The sequence below is a fragment of the Sander vitreus genome, unplaced genomic scaffold (assembly GCF_031162955.1).
Source record: "Sander vitreus isolate 19-12246 unplaced genomic scaffold, sanVit1 ctg354_0, whole genome shotgun sequence".
NCBI lineage: Eukaryota > Metazoa > Chordata > Actinopteri > Perciformes > Percidae > Sander > Sander vitreus.
Window position 1 is genome coordinate 39596 of NW_027595489.1, and position 26172 is coordinate 65767.

The 26172-nt window shown below is 43.2% G+C and overlaps 1 protein-coding gene across 4 annotated transcripts; it reads right to left on the bottom strand.

The window, feature by feature from the left end:
• Nucleotides 1-632: 632 nt before the first annotated feature.
• Nucleotides 633-25158, bottom strand: LOC144513840 (serine/threonine-protein kinase WNK4-like). 4 transcript variants are annotated; one of them, XM_078245033.1, is made up of 23 exons: nucleotides 24942-25158; nucleotides 24391-24757; nucleotides 22388-22554; nucleotides 20068-20288; nucleotides 17189-17346; nucleotides 16973-17061; nucleotides 16595-16826; nucleotides 15433-15621; nucleotides 14997-15171; nucleotides 14526-14728; nucleotides 13414-13487; nucleotides 12896-13031; nucleotides 11499-11615; nucleotides 11219-11374; nucleotides 10801-10855; nucleotides 10522-10632; nucleotides 9056-9564; nucleotides 8240-8288; nucleotides 8079-8162; nucleotides 7154-7586; nucleotides 6720-6922; nucleotides 2660-2756; nucleotides 633-2528 (listed from the first exon to the last, which is right to left on the bottom strand). In XM_078245033.1, the coding sequence occupies exons 2-23, from the start codon at nucleotides 24676-24678 to the stop codon at nucleotides 2507-2509; spliced, it is 3768 nt and encodes a 1255-aa protein (XP_078101159.1). In that variant the 5' UTR covers nucleotides 24679-24757; nucleotides 24942-25158; the 3' UTR covers nucleotides 633-2506. The 4 variants fall into 4 exon arrangements, with proteins under 4 accessions (XP_078101159.1, XP_078101157.1, XP_078101158.1 ...); XM_078245031.1 differs by having other exon boundaries at nucleotides 16538-16826; XM_078245032.1 differs by having other exon boundaries at nucleotides 16538-16826; nucleotides 24391-24776.
• Between the last annotated feature and the right edge of the window lie 1014 nt (nucleotides 25159-26172).

Here is a 26172-nt window from a genome sequence, read left to right on the forward strand (position 1 = left end):
TTTCTAGTGTCATTGTATTGGCCATGCAGTGGCTGCTTGTGCTTTTTCTTCAATGTGTGTTTCTGGCCCCTTGTGTGCTTGGCAGCTACTTTAAATAAAGTAGTAAAGTAAAGTACGATGGAACATGGAATGCTGCCATGTCAGAGCGGCCAAAGCATCAACAGCTTCCCTGTACGTTTTTGACAAGCGTCCTTGACAGGGCTGCTAGAGCTTCTTTTGCAGCTCAAGTCGGCGGTGGTGTGTACGTACAGTAATGATTCACCTTTAATTGTCCTGTAAAAGGGGGCGGGAACAACAGTCCTGTTGCATGCTTCTGCTTTTCTATTGGCTGACTCAGAGTCAGCTGTTATAAAAGGTTAAAAAAGTACACTGGTAATCTTTAGGATAACAATTAATGATTGTTTGCATTGAGTTGGATGACTGACACACACACACACACACACACACACACACACACATTGATGGTTGCTCACAGTCAACTTCAAGGTAAAGGTACATGTCACTTAGCTGAATGAACAATAGGTAAGAAGAAAGTGAAAGTAAGAAAGTGTATGAAGTAACATAAAGTAACATAGCTATATTCCTCAGATCTATCTTCTGGATCACCGCGGGAAAATGTAAAAAACAATATCTGCAGATTCTGTTTTGTTTATTGGACACATTATTGCAAAAATATTTCAAATATCAAGTTTCATATTTGTGAAAGATTCAAACTCTATGAACTCAAATGAAATAAGTCTCTTAATATTATAATAATTACTGTGAAATGATCAATAAATAGGACACATTGAGATCATAAATCAGACAGCAACTCTACAGCAGATTATTTAGTAACACCTTTAGTAAAATCAGTAAAATAGGTAATAGACGTTTATAACATATGTCATGTTGTTATAAGCAGATCTAAGTGTTAATTCATGAAGTGGAAGCTGCTGTATTTACAAGTACTGAATTATAAGCTGTAATCATATAAAATATATAAATACTGAACATTACAATATTTAAAGTGTCCTTACATCTGTCTATAACTATATTATAGTCTGTTATAAACATTTCCTACATGTTTATGTACTGATAATACATGCTAGACAGGCTTTAACAGACTTTAGACTCATGGATATGTAGAGATGTAGAAGAAACTAAAAGTGCAGTTTATTAAAAGTTATGAGAAGTCAGAAGCAGACTGCTGCATCTATAGTAGCTTCAAACGGCTGTTATTATCTGTTTCCATGGTAGCGGTCGCCGTTAGCGTGGCCATGATCCTTGTCCTGGCCATCTGTTACTTTTAACACTCTGGGAGTCCCATTGTGAGTGGTTATGTTTAGGGTAATATCACATTTTGGGTTAACCCTTGTGTTGTCTTCCTGTTAACCGTGCGACTTCTTGTTTTTCTGGGTCAAAATGACGTTTTGTCACTTTTCCCGAGCTTTTTTTACAATTTGTTGTGACTTTTTCAAATGTTTTTGTTGATTTTTTTTCTGCGCTTTTCTGAAGTTTTTGTTGTTTTTTCGACGTTCAATCAATTTGATCTTCAAATGCTATAAAATGGAATCAAATACCCAAATTCAATGAAAGTAGTGAACTGATCATTTATTTACCTTTACAGCGTTGTTGGGAACCATCCACGTTATTCTGTTTGATAATTTGGTTGAAAATTGAAAGAAACATTAACGTGATATAGAAACTTTTTGAAAATGGGTCAAATTTGACCCCGAGGGTTCAAATACTAACATTGGTGGCGTCAAAGAACATTACGTCATTAAGATTATAAAACAACCAATGTTGACATTTGGTTTCACACTCGCTCCCCGACCCTCCTCCTAACGCTGAGTTCCGCTCTTTATACCACGTCATGTTACATCATTGCGGTCGAGCAGTTGCTCTGAGCGTTGACAATTGGGCGATCCAGTTTACCAATGCATGATAATGCATAATCCTACTGATGAAACCTAGATTTCTGGCAAAAGTGCGCACCCTTGAGGCTAAAGTCCCCAAATTCTTCGAAAGTTCGTCAACTGAATTTTGGGGGGCCAAACAACATGACTTTCGTCTTACTCTCATTACGTTGAAGAAAGTTATCCAGCAATTAATGTCTTTCAGGAAGTGTTCACAGAGAGCTCAGAGTCAGACGCTGATTACTTGTAAAGTTTTAAGGCCTTAAAGATGCTGAATGTTTTCAGAGGTTCTCTGATTTCCTCTGCAGAAAGACAGCTTTTTAGGACTTTGGGATTTTTGTCTCCTTCCCCATCTTTAAGACGCTTTCTGAGTGTAAACTTGAACCTCATGAGTTAAATATTAATAATAAGAAGCTGTTCTTACAGGCTCAATTTTTTCTTTCAAAAGTGCTGAAATGTTTTGTAAAATGTTTAAGTCACAATTCAAAATACAAAACACCACAATCAAACTAAATATTGCAAAAAAATCTCAGCGTAAAATCTGGTTTTCATAAAGTGCCGTCCTCTTCTTCGCCAGTTTTCATCATCAGACATCGTCTTCATGTCGTCAGTTAGTCGTCAGCTTCTCTCTCACTGGGAGGGAAAGCTCAGCGGTCATTCTCACATCCCTAACAAATGCTAAAATCATTATGAATCATATTTCTCTATATCCGTATATCTGTATCAGTGTATATGTATCAGTATATCTATAGCTAACGGCTCACTGTGTGCAGCTGTGTTCGGGGGCAAAGGTCACGCCTCTCCCGGCTCGGTCCTGAGATCCACTGCTGCTGCTGCTGACCGACCTCTTCCTCATGATACCTGAACCACAAACACATTCATTTTATATTACAGAACAGTAGTATGACTTTATCTCGGTCCATATCAGGAATACACATAGAACAAATCAACACAAAGCAAAAGAGATTTTTAACAAAGAAAAAAACAACAATCATCGTTGTTTAATCATCAGATTAATCAATTTATTTGTTAACGCTCTGGAGTTAAAGCTGTAGTGTGTAGTTTCTCTCTCCCCCATGAGGAATTCTAAGTAATAACAACAAAACTGTTGGCGCGTCCACATGATACAAGACTTCCTCACGTCCTCCACACATTTCCTAGTAGCCAAGGAGGACACGGAGGATTAAAAAACATGATGGACTCTTCAGAAGAGATCATTATCTTCACTCCAGTTTCTGCGCAGGAAAGTCACCGGACACCACAATCTCCTGAACATAGTCACACTGAGAAATCCAGAGAGAGTCGTGTGGAGCTGTAATTAGCTTGGTAGCAACTCATTTGGTAATGGCTTGAATGTAACGGACAAAGTTACGCACTGAAGCTTTAACTGTTACTGGTAATGTTTGGTTTTGCTGACTCAATGCTATGTTTAAAATAGCTGCTACATGCGAAGGTGACGGATGTACAGGAGCTCTATCTGTCGGTATAACTTTATTTTCTTATTGTTGCAGATATCTTAGTTACAACATGATTAAGCTAGCAAAACAGTTTTATGTTTGTATGTGCAGTATTTATTCAGTTTGGGAAATCCCACAATCTCTACAAAGCTAACGTTAGGTTAAGTTAGCCGGCCTACTAAACAGGGAGGGTGTCATGGCTGTGTATGTTTCAGTTTCCTGTTTTATTTTGTAGTCTGTTTTCTCCCTTGTCATGTCTTGTTTTACTTCCTGCCTTGTGTTTTCCCGCCTTTGTGATTGTCTTCCCCACCCTGATATGTTACACCTGTTCCTCGTGTAAACCTGTCCCTTGTTTCACCTCATTACCTTGTGTATTTAGTCTCTGTGTTGTCTTTGTCTGTTGTCAGATCATTGTATTGTATTGTATTGTATTAGTGTGTGGAGTCTCAGTGTTCCTGTTTTTTGTTATTCCTGGTCTTTTGGCTTCCTGGACGTTTTGGAACTGTTTTGCCTGCTGTCTTCTGGGCCCCATTTCAGGAAGGAGGTTTAACAAAGTCTGAGTCTAACCCTGATGTCTGAGCTGATTTACCCTGAGATGGAAACTCTGAGTTTTCAGTTTCAGAACAGCTGATATGAGTTCAATCAACTCAGAGTAGGTTCACCACCACAATAAAAAGGCAGTATGAATGGAGCCATGATACTACGATTCACCATGGTAACAACCACAAACAAACGGGTCGGCGGAAATACTCATGCGCACAAACAACGAGTTTGAACATGTATTTTGTTAAAAAAGCAAGACAGCGGCTGCTGTAAAAGAGAGAGAAGTGGTGTGGGAGAACATTGCTGCTCAATGCGTAAGCATTAACAGTGTATTAATTTCATATTTAATCACAGTTAACTGATAATATTACTGGTGAAAACTAGAATGGTATTACACCTATAATGTCATTTAGGTGCAATCCTGCGGGCGAAAAAGTAAGCTAGGCCTACTATTATATCCCATTCTGAGGCTGCAGCACCATGATCATTAACAGAACTATAATGTATAATCATTTATTTCTTTTTAATGGCTCTCACTAGTTTGTCTCCAGGGAACACAACAAAAACGTTTAAAAAACGTTTCAGAGCGAGTCACACTTTTCTGACGGCTCTGCATACAGTGGCTTCACTATTACAGTCTGATCCGCATCACCAGTGTTATAGAGAAAACTGCCGTCTGCAAAAAACGTATGGGACACAAAGAATGTGCTGGGATGTTAAAGCCGGTCCTCGATGGTGGATGGTAGTGATATGAGGACGATAAGGTATCTACATATCTGATGGACTGGGAACAAATGTGGAAATGAAAATACATTTAGTCGGGACTCAATATCATCTCCCGACGTCAACTCTCTGTGAAGTAATCCAGCTTCTTCATCAACGGGATCGTCGACAAAAGGACATGACATGTTTGAGAAATAAACCTTTTATAATCTGCCTAACCATAAGTTTAAAATGCGCCTGATACAGACTGAATGAATGAATGAGGAAATGAGAGAGAAGAAACCTGGAGTTCCTCTCAGTCTCCTCCCTCTGACACAGTGTCAGAGGGAGGAGACTGAGAGAAGAAAACCTGCTCCTGACCAGGTTAGGTTCACAGGTTAAGTTCCCATAGTAACTGACTCTGAGGTGAAGTTACCATAGTGACTGACTCTGAGGTGAAGTTCCCATAGTGACTGACTCTGAGGTGAAGTTCCCATAGTGACTGACTCTGAGGTATAGTTCCCATAGTGACTGACTCTGAGGTATAGTTCCCATAGTAACTGACTCTGAGGTGAAGTTCCCATAGTGACTGACTCTGAGGTGAAGTTCCCATAGTGACTGACTCTGAGGTGAAGTTCCCATAGTGACTGACTCTGAGGTGAAGTTCCCATAGTAACTGACTCTGAGGTGAAGTTCCCATAGTGACTGACTCTGAGGTGAAGTTCCCATAGTGACTGACTCTGAGGTGAAGTTACCATAGTGACTGACTCTGAGGTGAAGTTCCCATAGTGACTGACTCTGAGGTGAAGTTCCCATAGTGACTGACTCTGAGGTGAAGTTCCCATAGTGACTGACTCTGAGGTGAAGTTCCCATAGTGACTGACTCTGAGGTGAAGTTCCCATAGTGACTGACTCTGAGGTGAAGTTCCCATAGTGACTGACTCTGAGGTGAAGTTCCCATAGTGACTGACTCTGAGGTGAAGTTCCCATAGTGACTGACTCTGAGGTGAAGTTCCCATAGTGACTGACTCTGAGGTGAAGTTCCCTCTCTTTCTGAAACAGTAAACCCAGTTAACCCTCATCTCAGGGTTAACTAACTCAGAGTTTTCTGAAACGGAGCCATGGACTCCTTTTGTTGTATTGATTTTGTTTCATTAAATCATCAAGTTCACCACTACCCTGCTGTCTCTGCATTTGGGTCTGCCAGTTCTCTGAATCCTGTTACAGAGGGACTAGAAATGCTTTTTTTAAATTTTGAAACAACCCGGTCTCACGCCAGGTCATGAACAGTCACGTTATTTAGAGTTATTGATTCGTGTACAGGTCACGATTTTGACGTTTATTTTGTGTACACGTCACGATCTTCGAACATGTACAGGTTACGATTTTCGAACCTGCTCTGGGGGACGCAACAATGGGGAAATGAGACACCACACTCAGGACAGACCGCCACACTTAGGACGGACCGCCACATCTGGGACGCAATTCCCAGGCGCATCCCCAGGACGGACCGGGGAAACGAAACGCCACACACCGGCCACAACAACGGGACTGGCCACCACTCGCGGGACACAATCCCCGGGCACAGGGACACACAACAACGGCAAAATTAAACGCCACAACAACGGGATGGTTGTGGTTCGGAAAAGGAGATTGCGGAAAGGAACTGCAACACGCGGGACGCGATCCCCACTCTCCTGAGTTAAAGTCCTGTGTTGTTTCACCCATCCACCACCCCGACCAACCTCCCTGCGCAGAGTTTCGCCTTATCAATACTACTCGCTACCGTCATCGTTCTGTGATCACGAAATATGCTTCCCATTGAAATACATTACTTTAACATTCGTAATCACCACACGAAAAAAACGGCATTATCGTGTCCTGTCCACGAATCAATAGATTCAATAACGTGACCATATCACAAACTGCCATGAGACCGGGCTGTTTGAAAGCTGTTTTCCGCAATATGAATAGAATTTTATCGTACCTTATTTTGCAACAGAGTGTGAGATTTAACATCGTGTTATTGGTATTTCAGTGATGCTAACGGTCCTAACTGTATCACTGTCATGCCAATAATGATGTGAAATCATTCTAAATAGTTTATGTGTTTCCTCCTGACCTGTAGGGGGAGGCATGTCCGGTATCTGCAGGCTGTTTTTGCGAGGAGGGTAGTTTCCGGTTTTGGAGAGGCGGCGGGGGCGGTGGTTCATCATGGCGGCCGGAGAGACGATACCAGGGGGCGGGACTTTACCCTTCCGCAGGTACAGCTCCTCGATCTCTGTCTTCTGATTGGCCTGCAGGTTCTGCACCTCCGCCTTGTGTCTGGGATTAAAGTAATTAATGTGGGATTTTATTTGTTATGAATTCACCTTTTCAAGAAGAATGTGTTATACCTTTCAGTTATATAATATAGAGAGGCAAAGCTTTTTGTCAGTTAAATTATCTTTAAAATTGACGAACACGTTCAATTCATGGCTCAATTTAAATTTAAAACAAAGTCCCATGGTAATCCAATGCTCTATTCCTCTAAAAATATCTGTATCGAACAATCACCTTTCCCGTAGCTCCTTCAGCTCCTCCCACAGCTCCTCATTGTCGCTTTCTGATTCGTCGGAGCTGTAATGTGTCACGCGGCTCCGTGATTGGCTGAAGCTGCCGGCCAACCCCTCCCACAGGCCAACACTCAGCCGCCGATCCCTCCTTATCTTCCTGTCCTCCTCTTCCGCCTGTCCTCCAGAGTTGTCATGGTAACCATGAGTTTGACCAGGTGGGGAGACAGTCACTGTGCTGACGCTGCTCTCTGATTCGCTCTGCTTCTCCGTGCTGCTCTGTGAGCTCTCTGATTGGTTTGACACAGAGGGAGGTGGGGAGTGAGTGGTGGGTATTGCCTGGTTGATGTGGCGGATCTCCTGGTCAAGGACAGCGGGGATGTCTTCAGATGCCGTCACCTGGAAACGACCAACGGTGTGGACGGCCGGTTTCTTCACTGAAAGAGAAACAGAAGAACGTTTTAACAGCTGTAGAGGTGAACTTCGTCCCGCATGGGGGAGTAAGCCCTGACTGCATTATGCAGATCGAGGAGTGGCTCAACGTGGGTGGAGCTGAACATTTGACTCCGCACACTTGCCCAATAGCAACCGGAAGAGGAAGAATGTGTCTCTGAGGGAAAAACCCTTTCACCCCGGAGACAAGAGATTGTTTCCCGCAAGTCACATTTGCTTTACCCGATCTTCTTTTCCTAAACCCAACTCTATTCTTCTTTTCCTTTTTTATAATTCAAATATCATTATTTATTATAATCTAATATATAACTTAGATTATAATCGTTATTCTACATTCTACAACGTGGGTTTTACGCCTGTCTGTCCGTAGGTGGCGCCCGCGTGGAGTCAAGCGTTTAGATCCGCCCACATTTAGCCCAACCCCGAGCTGCAGTCAGGTGCAATTGGCATGGGGGGGGGTTACAGGTGTGTCTTACCCTCGTATATGGGGGACAGTCTGGGTGACGATGCGACGGAAGAGGACACCTGGACAACACTGGAAGCAGAGACAGTCTGTGGACCTGTGAACCAGATCGAATGATCAGCGAGTCTGGTCAGTATGGTGTGATGTCACTTTGTGATGTCAGCAGAGACTCACCGTGAGGGGGCGGAGCTGAGCCAACCTTCATCTGAACAGAACTGAGGGGCTGAAATGAATGAATCAATGAATCAATCAATGAATAAATGGATACCCCGACTACAGAAACCCGGTTTCTAAGAGGCGGACCATGATCTGGCTCCTCTAAACACTCTCAGCCTGGATAAACAGAAGTACATAGCCAGGATAAAGATGTCAGGCTTTGCCCATCACCTTCTGCTGTCAGTGTTTCCGTTCTCAAGCTCTGTTCGCTTTGTGAAACAACAAACACCAAGCTAGCGAGCTACACGCTAAAAATGTCAAGTTTAGAAGAAGATGTGGACGGTGCAACAAGGCAGACCTGCTTGGTTCTTTCAGGGAATGATTGTAAAGATTTATAAAGAATATGTTTAGGGCATTCCCTCTCTAACTGGGAGGTTTTATAAAGAATAGGTTTAGGGTATTTCCTCTCTAACTGGGACTTTTTGGGACCGATTAGTGGGATTGTTGTGGACTAAGTACACACGGAGATACACTGGTAAGAGCCAATTAAATTTATCCATCTATCAGCTAATTTAAATAACTCACGTTACTGGATTGTGTCAAAAGTTAACTTCATTTAATATTGGATGTGGCGTTTTCTTTTGTGGGGTGAAAATGTTCCCCCAAAACCAGTTCCTTCCTGAGACTATTTAGCAGAGCCACCGTCTCTGCGTCTGGAGCTTAGCGCCACCTAGGACCATTGGGATTGGTTTAAAAATGCAAATAACCCAGACGTTACTCCACAGTGCTGTGGAGATGGAGCTGGAAACGTGAGACTATTTCTAACAAACTCACCAGTCCCTGAGCGGCATCGATAGTCCAGCCGGGCGGCACCCCCTGCTGGCTGTTGGGGGCAGAGCCTGTCTGAGCGCTGAGGGGGCTGAAGGATGGCTGGGAGGAGAAAGGAGTAGAGGAGGAGGTACGGAGCTTAGGGTCCATGGATGAAGACATAGGGGGAGAGAGAGGGGATGGGAATGGGGGAGACATGGGCTGGAACGGGGGGGGGAAGCCCTGGTTGGGGGTCCCAGGTCGGGGCATGAAGGAGTGGGCCATACTTATGGCCAGTGAGAGGACGTTGGCAAGAGAGAAGAGAGGCTGGTCAGGGGGGGGCCAGTGAGAAGGGGGAGGTGCTGAGGAAGAGGAGGAGGGGGTGAGAAGGGAGGGGTTACTGTGGACTTGGTTGAAGTTGGGGGAGGAAGCGCTGTTGGGGGAATAAGGGGGAGACGGGAGATTATACAGAGGAGGAGGGGCAGAGTCTGGCTGGGGGTAATGGACGGGGTAGGGGAGGGGCTGATGGTAGGAAGCTGGAGACGGGGGGGGGGTAACATAATTAACAAAGAGTTTAAACACATCAGATGGTCATCGTCTCTCTACATTTATTTCTGTGATTTCATAAACTTGTAATCTAATTTATGTGTCAATGTGTCCGTTTTACACCGAAAATAGACTTTTTGCTTTTGTTTCATCTCTGTGTCCAGTGCAGAGACAGATGTAGGTCGTGTTTAACCAAGCAAAGCACAAAGACTGGAACCAGGACAAAACTGCTAGCCATTGAATGAGAATAAATCCACCATCCAGCTGCATCTACCAATGTATTTAAATGTCGATTAAAGCGTAACTCTCGCCAAAATACAACCTAGGGTCTTTTTGTGAATCAAGTCGAGTCAAACTTTAGCTTAAAAGCATATTTAGGATGGAAGCGTAACTTTTAAGATTTACCGTATTCTCGTTTTTGGGTCAAATGGCCTTTTGAATGGGAGTAATAGGGGCACTTTTATGCTAGCCTCAAAATAGCTATTTTTAAAACACTAAGAAGGCTCGACACAAGAGTTACACTTTAATGTGTGGATTATTGTCTGAATGAATGGATTAGTTGTCTGGTCTCTGAAATGTCAGAAAATGGTGAAAAATATGGATCAGTGTTTCAGAAAGCCCAATATGACATCCTCGGATGTCTATGTATTCCATTTACGGTCACAGAGGAGAAACTAGAAAATATTCACATTTACCAAGCTGCAACCAGATACTTTTTTTGGCGAGAATTGTGTTAATTTTAATTTTAAGTTTAATTATGACGGTAGCAAAAGTAAAACTTTATAACTTTAACTTTATATACGGTTTAATGGAAACAAGGGAGGCCCCAGGACACTTTCCTGAGGGACCCCACATGTTGAAGACAGAGAACAAGAGTATTCATTTTGTTGGACTTTCCTTTAACTCAACATGTATTTGCTTCATGAATAAGTGCAGTGTTCATGTACCTGAGGAGGTGGGGAAAGACTGTGACCTCAGTGGTCTGGCAAAGGGCGTGGCATCAGGGCCGATGTAAAAGTGTCCGCCCTTCAAAGGTGAGGGTTCAACATCTGCAATGTCTGATGGGAAAATGCCTCCATAGATCAGTCAGCCTATCTTAGTGATGTAAAGATTAAATGACATGGATCGGATCACAACACAACAGTCAGGGGCTACAGCAGCTAATGCTACTTAATGCTAATTCCTAGATAGATGGATGAATAGATATTTTTTCCATCTTTTCTTACCAGGAAGTGAAGATGAGGACGCAGTTTTGGACAGGCCCTGTGTCGGCAGGATTAGCTGAAGAAAAAATGAAATAACATTTAGAAAAAAGACCTCTCAGTCTACATCATTAAGATGAAATGATCAGACCGTTTGAAAGAAAGTTTGACCAATGCAGTACTCGATTAATCATGAGTTAGATGTAATCTAAGAGTCTGTTCATTCTTTGTCAGTTTCTCAATAGTGAGGATGTGTCTGTTTAATATCTCAATGAACTGAATCTCCTCTGAAGACTTTGTATTGGACAGACTGGAAAGATGAACTGTTGGAAAAATATTCCTACACACACACACACACACACACACACACACACACACACACACACGCACACAAAGAGAGACACACATACACACACAGACAGACACACACACATACACATACCGTATTCTCGGGCGGCTTGGAGGCGTTCAGGTGAGATAACCTGTCGGTGTCGGCTGGCTGCTGATGATGCATCATAGACTCGGCCTTCTTGATGATGTGATACATGCGGAGGATAAACCCTTCTCGCTCTATCGGCACAATGAAGTCTCTGTGGATCTGAACAGACATGGCAAAGAGTTGCTAAACTAATCCAACATAGAGAACATTAACACAAGTCAACTTCCTAACAAAAATATGAAAGCATTGCAGCAATCATCTGTGATTGGCTGTCTGTGCTCACCATCACAGAGGCGATGTCCTCTGGATTGTCTCCATCCAGGTCAAACTTAAAGGTGACCATCTTATTGTTGTGAGTCTGCAGCTGACACTCCACCACGCGGTCCTCCTGGTCTGACACCTGAACAAACAGCGTGGTATATTATTCACATTGTGTAAATGAAGCTGATGAGCTGCAAAGATGAATTGATTAGTTGTCAAGTTTTAAATTAACTTCTCTGATTCCAGCTTGTTAAATGTGAATATATTTTAATATATTCTCTCCTCTGTGACAGTAAACTGGATATCTTTGAGTTGTGGACAAAACAACGGCTGAGGATGCCATCTTTGGCTTTGGGAAACACTGATCCACATTTTAGAGCCCAAACAACTCATGCATCAACGCATTCTCATGAACAGGTTCGTATGATATCGTACGAAAAGTTATGCACACTAAAACGTATGATATACAAAAATAAGGAGACTGCTGACTTGTCACTTGACATCGGGCTACAGAGCTCCGTGCAGAGAAGCATTTCCTAATTGTTGAAGCTGCTACAGAGAATCAGAATCAGCTTTATTGGCCAGGTTTGCGTAGACTAACAAGGAATATGACTCTGGTCATCTTTGCTCTCAAAGTACTTAACACTTAACAGAGCTCCATCAGGTCAGCGGTAGTTGGTGGTTCAGCTACACCAGAATAGTGCGCCAGGTACAGAGTTCTGCGAGCTGCCGGTCATTTCGGCGGAGATTGCGATTAAGATTAGGCACCAGAACGAGTTAAGTTCAAGAAAATATTGTGGTTTGTATTAAAACTCCCAAGGAACATTTCCTGGGTGAAAGTCTTGTTTTTCCCAGGAATCAAACTTTGCTCCCTGGTTTGAAAGTCCTGTATGTTAATCAGACACACACATCTGAAAGATTTAGGGTCTGGCAATGAGTAATGAAAATGGCCCAACTTGAGGGGTGGCACCAGCAGAGCTAACTGGTAGGTTAAACTGTTACTAGCTCGGCTATGGCCCGCCTATATAAGATACACCGATGTGGTTGGTGGAGCTCGGCTACCAGGGCATAGTTAATGAGCATCATTACTGAATGGTTAATGAGCATCATTGCTGAATGCCAGAGTGACTCGCTGAGCAAATTCAAATTGTGCTCCCACGAGAACTCTGGATTTCCAGGGTATCAATGAGGTCCATCCATCCATCTTCATCCGCTTATCCGGGTTCGGGTCGCGTATCAATGAGGTGCACACAGCAAAAAAAAAACATGTTAATCAGACAAATTACAGTGCTTAACCTTTCGTAGCTTTGGAACGCATGGTTCATGAGAACAGGCTGAATCCATTCATCCATTAAATAATCCACACATCAATCCACGGTGATAATATTCGATAGTTGCAGCCTTAAAAGATTATATCACCCCCGTGATTCTCAGACGAGCCCTCGCTTTCCCCCTGAACTGCTTCAAAGCTTCACGTCTGGTCACTTCCTGGTTGTCCTTGTCTGATTGGCCGTCATTGCCGTCACTCAAACCTGAGGTCACATCGGAGGCATTGCTACATTACAGGAAGTGAAGAGACAAAAGATGGTACAACATTCAAATGTGAGGAAAAACAAACTATACAAAATGGGTTTATTGTGGTTTATTGAACATGTCTGTGAACTTTCTTTGCGAGGACTTAAGGTTTATGTGTTTCCTTTTTCATTCAGTTCTTATGAACTTATTTATATTTGTCTTTTCTCTATTGTGTTTGGTTTTTAATGCCATACTGTAAAGCACTTTGAGCTGCATTTAAAATAAACCAAAATGTTATTATCATAATGAGGATAGACCTTGAGAATGAGGTAATTTGTGGAGAATGTAGAATTAGTTTTAGGTCGAGGTGATATGGATGAGAGTGTAGAAAGTGTAGAAATAACGCTGTGTGTTTGTGTTACCTTTCAATAGGTGAAGAGAAGCCAGAAACGGATCCAGATGTCTGTCGCTCGGCATTTTGGGACACAGCGATGCTCTGGAGAAGACAAACAGAAACTTAAGATCTACCTCCCGATGATGACCTGTTTGTTTTCCCGTGATTCCTAGGGGAATCCCCCCCCCCGGAAGGTCAGTGAGACGACCCAGAGCGGATCATCTAAAGCTCTCTTGTGTCAGTATTTCATGATGTTCTCTAGAGGGAGACATCTTCAAACATTAACAGGATATAAAACACTGGAACCTACAGACATCTGAACTGTGTTGTCTTCTCTAAGAACTGTTATATTACAATTATTAATAACTATATATTAGACTCATGTAGTCATTACAAGGGTACCCGTGGGGTCCTAAAAGTCTTTCAAAAAGTCTTAAACTTACTATTCTAAAAATAAGGCTTTAAAGGTCCAATGTGTAGGAATTTCTCCCATCTAGTGTTGAGATCATATATCACAATCAACTCTCTCTCGCCACACAGTTCAAAGTACGTATTACAGCTACGGTAAGCGGTACGGTAAAGCGAAGGTGTACAAAAGGCTGTCTATCTTAATACATCCATGCCGTCTATCTGCCGTGGTTGTTGGAGTGCATGCATGAGTGCATGTCGGAGAGTGGCACTGACGCGTGCTTCACACCACGAACGGGCAGGCGCGCCACCCGACGGAAAAGAGAGAGAAAGAAAAGGAGACTGCAGCGGTCCGTCCGGAGGATAATCAACTAGTTGGGATTTGGTGTGTGCGTCCAAAGCAGCTCCAATGTTCACGCTTTTTTCTGATGATGCCGGTCTCTTGCTCTTTTCAATATCTGTTCCTGTTCCCGAAATGTACTTACTTTTGGAGGTATTGTGTTCTAACAAAGTAGAACTACAGCTGTGAGTGAGAATGTCTGGAAAAAAGTGCTTCAAAATGTACTTGAATTTAATTTTGTAATATCTGTCCGAACCTTGCTGAGATAATTAAGAGATTAACAGCATGAACACTAACAGCGCCCTCTGTGGACACCATGAGTACTGCAACTTGAGCAACAGCAACAGTGTGAACCACCTCCTGCCAAAACTTAAGCCCCGCCCCCTGCTCACCTTTGGGAAACGCAGCACAGGAAGTGGCGGAGGTTTGGATTGAGCCCGCCTCACATGGGGAGGAGCCTTGGGCTGAGGAGTTTCCTGAGCCACGGAAGCAGGGGCAGAATATAGGGGGGCGTGGTGAATGACTGGAGGTGGCGTGGCTTCAACTTTCTCCAGGATGCCCGAGGAGCTGAAGGAGCTGTGCATCTTGCCTTCCGCTGCCACAGAATATGAATTAAGTTATTATTATAAAATTTAAATAAACAATAACTTTACAAACAGGGTCCAAAGTTAGCACCATCTTCCAGCCAAATGCTGGTAAAATATGCATGTGGCTGGTAGATTTGCTTCACTTTCCTGCCAAAAAACAATGGTTATCCATTGAGTGGCTGGTAAAACGTATTAGTCATTTGGCTGGTGGACAAAAAAGTTATTTTCGACCCAGTTACAGATACAATGATAAAGTGATTATAATACAATCCTGACATGTAGCAGAAGAGTATGAGGTCTGTCTGGCTGTCTTGTTGTCGTTCTTGTCTCCGTCTCCTCCCATCCGACTGGAGACGCTGCTGATCACAGAGTTCACCGGGCTGCTGGTCGATGATGTCGCCGTTACCGACGGGACGGGGGGCGGAGCTTTTATCCAGGGAGCCATGTCCTGCTGTGAGTTTAAAAATATCCAATGTATACTGTATATTTGTTAATTTATTTGAATCTGATTTAAACTTTTATCCGGCATCGTTAAAACACAAACTAGTGACTTTTTTCTGTTATATGATTAGTAAAATACAGTAAACTTTTTTAATGAAGAGGTGAAGACAACTGTTGAAAGCCCTTGGTGCACAGAGATCGCTTTTGGCAAATTTACAAAATTCCGCTTAAAAACCATAAGGTAGGTGTGTATCTGTAGCCTCAGACACACCTGATTGGCTGCTCTCCCCGCAGCAGACACACTCATGGCAGCCGCAGGTTCAGGTGTTAGGGGGGTGGGGTCAGACTCCTCCAGCAAACGGCGCTGTTTCTCCCGCTGGCGCTTTATGGCCGTCACTCGGTTTCTGATCGCCTTGGCAACCAGCACGTAGTCCGCCTCACACACGAACCCCAGCACCACCTGAGAGACAGACACATGTCTGTTTACTAGAAGATGTTTTCACTGCTTGTTTTCCTGTTTAGTTTTAGTTTCCAATAAAATGTGTCAAACTCAAGGCCTGTGGGCACAAATTTTGATCTGGCCCGCATATAAATTTAGTTTGGGAATACATTTTTGCCTGCCTGCCTAGTTGTGCACCAAACCAAAGACAAGGAAAACTGATTTTCAAACTACAATTGTGCGACAATCACAGCAGAATTTGGCAGACATGCCGACTCTGAAACTTTGCACATTCAGGCTGTGAAACAGGTTGTTGTTAGTCAGCTGTGTGGTTGCTACTTTAAAAATATGTAATTATTGCTTTGCTTGATTATCTAAACTCTATGGTGGCTAAAGAACTTTTTACTGACTTTTTTCAAACTGTAAGAGAGAAGACTATACGAGAAATGCAGTAATACCTTCAAAAATATGTACATTTTCGATGAAATAAAAGAATGTCAGTAAAATACACGTCTGTTCCTGGATGTGATTCTTGTTTAGTTATTGAAAGTGCTTTAAATCAAGGACAAGAATATAACAGCATAACATACAATAAAAAGAATAAAACATAGAATACAGTCAAATCAGAAAAGGTTATAGAAACAGGAGATTAAAATGTCACACCGCTACCATGTCTGAAAAGACATTTTAATAAATAAGTTTTGAGTTTGTCTAAAAAGAGCTACATTTGCAACAGTGCAAATGTCAGGGGGTAACCTGTTCCAAGTTTGTACCTTGACATTGGGCCCTCTAAAACCAGTTGATTTGATGACGTAGGTATGTGGCGTAATGACTTGTGCTCGCGAAGGGTTAAAATCTCAGAGAAATACTCCGGGGCCAGGCCATTAAAGGCCTTGAAAACAAACATTAATATCTAAAAATCGATTATAAAACGCACCAGGAGCCAATGGAAGGTGTAGAGAAAATAAACTAGAGCAGTGTAGAGAAAAACTACCATCTCCTGGGCAACCTCCTCCGGGACGTCTTTGTACAGCTCGAACAGGAACTCGATGGCATTGTTGTCTTTGTATTTCCCGTGGAGCTTCTTGTTGTGGTCCATCCTGAGCCAGAGCTTCAGGGCCGCCTTCACGCCATCTTCGTCCTCGGCCAGATCCACGTGGACGCCCTGCTGCTCTCCCTGCTGCTCCTGGAAGAACTGGTGATGCAGCAGGTCCTGAACCGTCAACCTGCAGCAGAAAACCAACAAACTGAGTCCACTGTAGCTGAAGCTTTAAGATTATAGATATACTGAAAAAGGACCATGTAAACAACGACCTCCCGCAGCCACCGGGAGTTAAAGGTGTAAATTCTACACTGTGGTTGGTCACGTTACCTCTCATTGCTGTCGGTTCGGATGCATCCTTCAATGATCTCCTTTAGCTCAGGGACTTTAACTTTGAAGAAGCTGTCTGGTTTGACTCCCTGAGAAACAAACAGTCAGTCAGTCAAACATGTAGCCAATCACAGAAGGTAGACGACAAACATACAGTCATGACATGACGTGAGCAAAGACGGGACGTAGAAAGCACTCAGCTGGACGGATCCTTACGTTGGTGACTTTGCGGTAGATCTGGGCGGCATTCTGACACTCAGAGTACGGATACTCTGACGTCGCCATCTCCAGGATGCACATGCCGAAGGCGTAAACGTCCACGGCCTCGTCGTACTTCTCCTCATACATCTCTGGAGCCATGAACTCTGGGGTGCCTAAACGCATCACATCAGAAACTTACAAGACCTGCGTAAAGACCAACAAGTCCTCCAAACCATCCACGTAAGAGTCTGACACCTTACGGCATTTTTCTGTTTCTCTCCTGGTCCGACAGTAGTCTGTCTTGTCTAAATTTATTAGGATTTATTTATTACATTTTACAACATCCCCACTAACACAGAACGTTTAGGGAACGTTGGAGAACGTTAGTTTCTGGTTCCCTAAAGGTTAGTTCGAACCAAACCAAAAACTAACGTTTAGGGAACGTTCCCTCAGGGTTATAACGTTCCCTAAACGTTAAGGGAACCAACCAACTGAAATGTTCTCCTGTGGTTGCACTGTACCTCCACACAACGTTCCCGTTTGGTTGTTTTTTGGTTGTTCTGAGTGCGGTTTTGAAATGGTTATTTATACCAGCTCCATTTAAGTTTTTGAAGTAGCATATAAAATGTTTGCAGTCACTTGATTTAGATTAACTCAAAAATGATTGGTCTCATAAAATCTAAGTACGATAAACAGCATAGCAAGAGAATATATTTATTTTTAGGCTGATATAAATTTTTCTAAATACAATACTTTTGTGCTTGATTTTTTTTAACTGTATTAGGTGAAAATACTTAAAACAAAAGTCTATCAATAGAACGATTTTCACAACTAAAAAAATTCACTTCTTCCATTTCACATGTTCAGTTCAGTGTACAAATCCAACCGTTCACCCCCACGCCGGTAGGGGGAAGACAGTGTCTCTGCTTTCAGGTGACCGATTGAAGTCCTGTCCTGATTTCCGTGTTGTGTTATTTGTACATACACCAAAGTCCTTCTGGATACACAGAACTTGCCTGGGAACCCGTCTTCTTTCAGTGGCTTTCAGGTAAATATTTATCATATTGCTATTGTTTCCGGCGGAGACGTTGTTGCTCACTGCGCCTCTATTGTACCTCCTCAGTTGCCGTAGCTTCTGTCTCCTCACCCGTCTTGTACTGTACTGAGGTAGGTTGCGTGTAAAATGCTGCTGCGCTATTTTATAGCTTTCTTTGAAAATTGTGAAAAGTTGTGACCCTTCAATATTTAGTGCCTTAAAGCTTATACGATATTAAGTAAGCTGTTTAGTGCCGTTTTCACGGTTAAATATAAGCTTTAGCTATGCTTTGTTAACTCTTTTTCTTGTCACGCCATTTCCATTTCTGCGCAATATAAATAACGGAGGCTCTGCAGGCCATGTTGAGTGTGTAAATTCTCTTATTTAATGTTTAGGAGCAGAGGTGCAGATAAAAGGAAACAGTAGACCAGAAGCCAAATAATGTAATATTGTCTTCTGCAGGTATGTGTATTTCTTTGTTAGATGTTATACTCTTTTTGTTATCTGTGCAGTCACCCAAACCCATGTACTGTTTAACTTTCTACTGTTTTGAAAAGTATAAAACGTTGGTTCTCATGTTCGTCACATAGGCTATATTGTTATAATTCAAGTAAGGTTTTCCCAGTATACTCTAATTTCTCCTGTTGGCTAGCAATGTGCATATTAAGAGTTGAGTGAGATGCTATATTGTGATGTGATTTTTTGTGTATGTATGGTAGAAAATGAGATCACCCTCACAATACCGTCTTGTATTGCTGAGAAGCAGCTTTGAATTTTCCATTTCCAATTAAATACAATTTCATGACCAGGAACTTGAGAGTAACTTAATGTTTTTGTTGTTGTAAACAGCACAACTCATCACACAGGAGACGGAAATGAGAGGTAAGAAGACTCACTTAAGTTGTTCACATATAAGTATATAATGTATAACAACTAAAACTAACACCATTCATTTTTTCCATAGCCATGAGGACATCCATAACCCACATGGCACAGCGGATGGATGAGCTGCTCCTGCTCTTAAGGACACCCAGTCACCTCCCTCTGCTCCAGTTGCTGTCGCCCTGCTCGACAGTCACCGAGCTGCAGGAGTTCAACAGGAGTCTCGGTCAACAAAATGGTAATTAAGTGACCATTGTCCTGCCCTACCCTGTCCTAAGATTAACACTATATAATTGGATAAATTCAAATATCATTATAACTGAACTGACTTCTCTTACAAAATGAGATTGTAAAGCTCTCCACTTTGTTCTACATGTGTAATTTGTATTTCTATATGTTTTACAGAAACTTTTCCTGACAACCCTTGGAGGTTCGACCAGAGGTACTGTCATCCGTCCGTACTACGAGTGGGAACCCAGTGTCAAAGGTGGACTCATTCAAGTTTCTGGGCTCCATCATTTCCCAGGACCTGAAGTGGGAGTCCAACAACAGAAACGGTCCCAGTTTGGTTAAGTTTAGGTACATAAACTACCTAGTTGACAAAAAGATGGAGGTTTGGGTTAAACTCAGACGTGACTTCACTTCCTGAAGATCACCACGTGACGCAGAACGTGATGTAGCTCAGTTTGTTCCCTAAAGTTAAAAAAAACTCTCTGTTTCCTTTTCTTTTCTAACGGGACATGAACCCCGGTCTCCTGGGTGAAAGTCCCCCCTCCCTCCCCAACCTGCCTCCTTACCAGGTCATTTGGTGCTCCCGTTAGAACTACTACGGCCACTAGAGGGCGCCACCACTACAAACGTAAATATAGGTCAGAATGATGCTGGAACAAACCACTTATGTGGGCATTTTTGGGGGACAGTCTTGTTAAAACACAACATTGTTACCCTGCTGGCTCTCCATATTGCTTGTTCTTACCGATGACACTCTTTGCGAACGAGGCCTTCTTGAGCGTGGCAAGGCCCAGGTCTCCGATCTTGACTGAGGCGGTGGGTCCGGTGATGAACACGTTGTCACACTTGAGGTCTCGGTGTATGATGGGGGGGCAGCGTGAGTGCAGGAAGTGCAGCCCCTTCAGGATCTGGAAGCTCCAACGCTGCAGCAGCTTCAGCTTCATCTGACGGAACCGGCGCAGGTACCTGACGAGATTTAAAGAGACACACCTGTTCAACTCCAGTGTTTTGTCTTGGTTTGTAGAAGACTTAGGTGCACGTATTCGGTGCGGGGTTAGGGATTCTCCCTCAAGAAAATTTTAAGTTTTTCACTGGTAAAATGTGCAGTTTGACAACTTTTTGGACCATTATTATTTACATGTCTGCGTCTTAAATGTCAGAAAGGGTAGAGCAGGTAGCGAATGAATGACGTTCAAGAAACTTAAAGCCAAAACTTGCTAAAGAAGTCCAATGGGGATCAACTGCAATGATTAGATCTAAAAAAAGTCATTTAGTTAGTTGTGATGTTAAGATTTCTCCCTCAAGGAAATGTTTCGTTTTTCACTGATAAAATTTGTACTTCAAAAAGTTGTCAAACTGTTACACTTGTACTTTCAGAATAAAAGCTAAAATAATTGACAAATGTAAGCTTAAGCCAATAGTTTTTTATTGGAATGTCTAACAAGGCCCTGTTTCCACACACTAATTTCACTTCAGGGTAATAGTAGACATACACCGCCTCATTTTGCCACCCAGGAAGTTTCAAGACATTCTGATGTATAGTTTCAAAATAAATAAAAAATAAACATCTGTCAGAATGTCTTGATACTTAATGGGTCACACTACGGGGTTGCATACTATAAACCTGAAGTGGAATTAGTCTGTGATACCAGGGCATTTCCTTTTAAATTGAATCCAAAATAATATGTAATTAGTCTCATATTGGAATCTTTGGTGGGCTTTTAATTTGAAACTATACACCAGAATGACTTGAAACTTCCTGGGTGGCAATATGAGGCGGTGTATGTCTACTATTACCCTGAAGTGAAATTAGTGTGTGGAAACAGGGCCTTGTTAGACATTCCAATAAAAAAACGATTGGCTTAAGCTTACGATTGTCAATTATTTGAGCTTTTATTTTGAAAGTACATACCTGACGAATGCTTTTATTTTGAAACCAGTTCTGAGACGCTGTTACCGTAAAGCTACTATAATCACGTACAGCAACAAACTGGGTCAGCTGGCTTGACTGTCGTTCACGATGTGTCGGCTGGCTTGACAGCAGTGGGAATGAGAGGGGTGAACTCCAGAGCAGGGGGAATGAGAGGGGGAAACACCAGAGCAGGGGGAATGAGAGGGGTGAACTCCAGAGCAGGGGGAATGAGAGGAGAAAACGCCAGAGCAGGGGTAATGAGAGGGGGAAACGCCAGAGCAGGGGGAATGAGAGGGGTGAACTCCAGAGCAGGGGGAATGAGAGGGGGGAAACACCAGAGCAGGGGGGAATGAGAGGGGGGAAACACCAGAGCAGGGGGGAATGAGAGGGGTGAACTCCAGAGCAGGGGGGAATGAGAGGGGGGAAACACCAGAGGAGGGGGGGAAACACCAGAGCAGGGGGAATGAGAGGGGTGAACTCCAGAGCAGGGGGAATGAGAGGGGGGAAACACCAGAGCAGGGGGGAATGAGAGGGGTGAACCCAGAGCAGGGGGAATGAGAGGGGGAAACACCAGAGGAGGGGGGAAACACCAGAGCAGGGGGAATGAGAGGGGTGAACTCCAGAGCAGGGGGAATGAGAGGGGGAAACACCAGAGCAGGGGGAATGAGAGGGGTGAACTCCAGAGCAGGGGGAATGAGAGGGGGAAACACCAGAGGAGGGGGGAAACACCAGAGGAGGGGGGAAACACCAGAGCAGGGGGAATGAGAGGGGGAAACACCAGAGCAGGGGGAATGAGAGGGGGAAACACCAGAGCAGGGGGAATGAGAGGGGGAAACAACATAGCAGGAGGAATGAGAGGAGGAAACACCAGAGCAGGGGGAATGAGAGGGGGAAACACCAGAGCAGGGGGAATGAGAGGGGGAAACACCAGAGCAGGGGGAATGAGAGGGGGAAACACCAGAGGAGGGGGGAAACACCAGAGCAGGGGGAATGAGAGGGGGAAACACAAGAGCAGGAGGAATGAGAGGGGGAAACAACATAGCAGGGGGATCTTTATTCATTTTTAAACCAAAACGTAGCCGTGGAGATGTAGCCTAAAATGTTGTAAGACGTTCAGGGTTTAAAAATGATTATGGGACATTCAGGAACTCACGTCTTGAGCGTCCCGGACGTCATGAGCTCGGTCACCAGCACGAAGCCCCTCAGCAGCTCCGACTTCCAGGAGTCGTAGAATCGGACGATGTTTGGATGCTGCAGAGCTTTCAGCATCTCCACCTCCTCTGTGAACCGCTGACGCTCTGTCCGGCTCAGACAGTGACTCTGAGATCAGAGATCAGAAATAATACACATGATTCACCGCTTCCATTAAACACACAATAAGCAAGTAAAATAAGCTAACACGTAATAATAATGTAAGCTGACAAAGTAAAATGAAACAAAATAATGTAAAAAATAACAATAATTAATTAAATTAAATCACAACCTAAAAGTAAAGTAAAATCAAATATAGAATGAAAAATAAAAACTGGCGTCTTCATGAGAAAATATATGAAGAATTAATAAACCGTTTTTAATTCAAATTAAGTTCTTTCTCAGCATATCTAACTAAAGTACAGTAAGTTAACATTATCAGGAAACAACAGATCAATGATCATTCAGCAGCAGGAAGTAACGATCAGGACATTGAAATAAATATTAGATTTTTCCCCGACCCAGAGAATAAGAACCATAAACACAAAGCAGGAAATTTATCACAGAGAACCGACCTTTGACCTAATTTACTGTGTTTAGAATTACTTTAGTAACATTTTGATCTCTCTCTCTCTCTCAAATTCACTGGAATTATTTCAGTATTGTCTATGAATATTTTGGTTGTTTCTTTAGCATATTTGTTTAGTGTGAGCTGTTATCAACATCAACCAACAGCTGTCTATCAGATACTGTGTACGGTACGAAAAACTGCAGAGTCACTGCAAACACTTTATCTCTCTCTCACACACAAACACCCTTTAGCGTTTAGCTTAGCACAGCACCATGAAACCATAAACAACACTGGCTTGGCCTCGTCATCCTACCCAGCTCCACCGTCTCGTCAAAAATCTTCACATCCGGTTGCAAAAATAAAATATGGCAAGGGGCCAAAATACCAGAGATTGTCTCAGCAAACTCTGGTTCATGGTTCTTGCCTCACCATACACTCACAATATTATACACGTGTAGTGTTTTGTAAATATAAATGGGCCATTTCATTGGTCAACACTACACCTTGTAGTATATTGGTTGGGGAATTTTGACAGGGTTATTACTATGGGTGTAGTCTCGCCTTGCCAGACCAACCACAACTGCAGAGCGGAGGAGGGTCTGTCTAGTCCACACAGCATTCCTGGAGAAAAACATGCTCTGGTTTATTGGCATTTCTTTAAACCAATCACAATAGTCTTGGGCATCATGCAAGAGAAATCTCAGATTGGACAGACTCTGCACTTGTGTACTGATATCCAAGACGACTTCAAACCTTGATGAGACATATCATAACGTTTCAATCTCACGAGATCTCGTTACACCTGTAGCTGTTACAAAAAAGCGCAGAGGATTCAGGAGCACACAGACCAGCCTGGGTGAAGCAGTGAGCAGGAATCTGTCCGAGCAACAATAGCTTACCCTTTGAGCAGAAGCAGAGCCAATCTTTGGCGAGAGCATTGGCTATTTGACTGTGAGAGTGAGGTTTTGAGGGAAAGCATTACAAAGGTTTACTAGTTTTACCGACTACTCAAAACTTGCACCACTTGCTCATCAGAAAAACATTTACACGCAGATGGAGCACCATCGGGAGCAATTCAGGGTTCAGTGTCTTTCCCAAGGACACTTTGACATGTATACTGCAGGGCCAGGAATCAAACCTTCCTACCGACCTTCTGATCGGTAGTGTCATGGCGTATACGTTTTTTCCTATTGGCTGTTTGGGGGCCGGCTTCCCTGCATCAGAGTTTACTAAAGCGGACGTTAAGGACAGACTGGGACAGTCGGGAAGGAAGCCATGTGTTTCAGAATGAATCCTCTCTTCCCCATTAGGTTCAAATGATATCAAGATCATATCTCATTTCCCAAGGTTGTAGTTATGGCCTGCAAGTAGATCAATGTGTGTGTGTGTGTTACCTGCAGCTCACACCAGGCCACCTCCACGGTGGTCTCGGTGTCGAGTCCTCTGTAAACCGTCTTGAACGATCCTCGTCCAATCTCGATGTTGAACTTGAGGAAGCGTCCGTCCGGAGACGAGGCCACCGCCTGCGTCTCCTCTTCATCTCGCTCCTCCTCCTTCTGTTGCCACAACAACGCCGCCGCCGTCTCCTCCTCCGAGTCGAAGCTCACATCCTGATTGGCCAGAGGGTTTTCCACAGCGTCTGGTTGGACGGTGGAGTGGTCGTCAGCGGTCCAGGGCAGCATCGTCTTCCTCGGAGACGCTGGTTCAAATCCCTCGCTGTGATGTCAGAGGAGTGGGCGGAGCCACCAGAGAACGATCAAACTGCAGTTGGAAACACAACCTTTAAATTCAAAGTTATAATATAATGAATAATCATTAGCAGTTTTTAATCATGTATATTTATTTTAAAATGCTATTATTCAATTATTATTTATGTCATTTAGGTTGTTTTTTCTTTTTTCTTTACCTATTTTATAATTTTGTTTACATATTTTAGTTTTCCTACCTTTTTCTTGATGAATTTTCAAACTATTTTCTTTTTTTTTCCTAAAACTTTGAGCTACGTTTGGTAAAACTGAGCCACAGAGTCCAAATCCTAACAGAGTCCAGATCCTAACAGAGTCCACTGGAGTCCAGAAGTCCCATAAAGTCCTGTTCATCTACGGGAAAACGTCTTCAAACCAACAAGATAAAGTTCTTCATGTTGTGATCAGAGCTCACGGTGTCTGAGACCACGAGCTCTATCAGCAGAGAGCAGACGGCACGAGCTGCAGCAAGCCCCGCCCACCAGACACACACGCACACACACACACACACACACACACACACACACACACACACACACACACACACACACACACACACACACACACACACACACACACACACACACACACACACACACACACACACACACACACACACACACACACACACACAGCGGATATATAGGCTGATCATGGATGGATTATATCGACTGGATACAACATCACAAAATGCCGCCAATTCACTTCAATTGCTCGCCTGGCGCATACGCATAAAAAAAGTTTATAATCATCTGATTTCTTGAGTTAAAAATTCAGAATAAAGAGTCATAACTGACCTTAGTTGCAGTTGGAGGTGTCCTTACAGACGTCTCTTTTACAATGGTGGCCTGTTGGAAAATCCTTTTTGGCCCTTTTGGGGAATTTTTTGCTGCTAAACTTTGAATGGCCACCAGACAAAATGGCTGCAAGGCTGAGCGCTGTTCCTTGAGGGCTGAGGCTGATTTACAGCAGTACGTAAATAAGGATTAGGATTTCTAGCATATCTCTTTGAGAGAATAGCAGAGCCGGAGTGTGTGTGTGTGTGTGTGTGTGTGTGTGTGTGTGTGTGTGTGTGTGTGTGTGTGTGTGTGGGAGAGAGAGTGAGAGAGTGATGGGGATAAGCTTCGGAGCGGGTACCGACTCCGTGAACAAAGTGTCTCCCTTGTTCCTTTTGACCACGGTTGGAAATCTGTAGCAGGAAGTTTACCCTCCCCTTGATGTGATGTTGTTTATGGAGGAGAACCCAGAAAGCAGTAGAGAAAACGGACGCTCCAAAGCCACGGCCAAGCGGTCCAATCTCAGTTGTTGTGGTTTATGTTGCAGAGATGTGTAGTTACATTTCAGCTCATTAAATTAGGAAGACCCTAACTAAACATTTCACGACTAAAAAAAATACAACAGATAATTCTGAAGTTTATTAAAGATCTTTTA

What these genes read in the sequence shown, in the direction of transcription:
- LOC144513840 (XM_078245031.1), bottom strand. Translation starts at nt 24,678, where the DNA reads ATGCTGCCCTGGACCGCTGACGACCACTCCACCGTCCAACCAGACGCT. An exon ending in CGGGGAGAGCAGCCAATCAG is followed by an intron (nt 15,172 to 15,432) that starts GTGTGTCTGAGG and finishes TTAAACTCACAG; the next exon opens with CAGGACATGGCTCCCTGGAT. An exon ending in CTGAAGGAGCTACGGGAAAG is followed by an intron (nt 6,923 to 7,153) that starts GTGATTGTTCGA and finishes CTTTAATCCCAG; the next exon opens with ACACAAGGCGGAGGTGCAGA.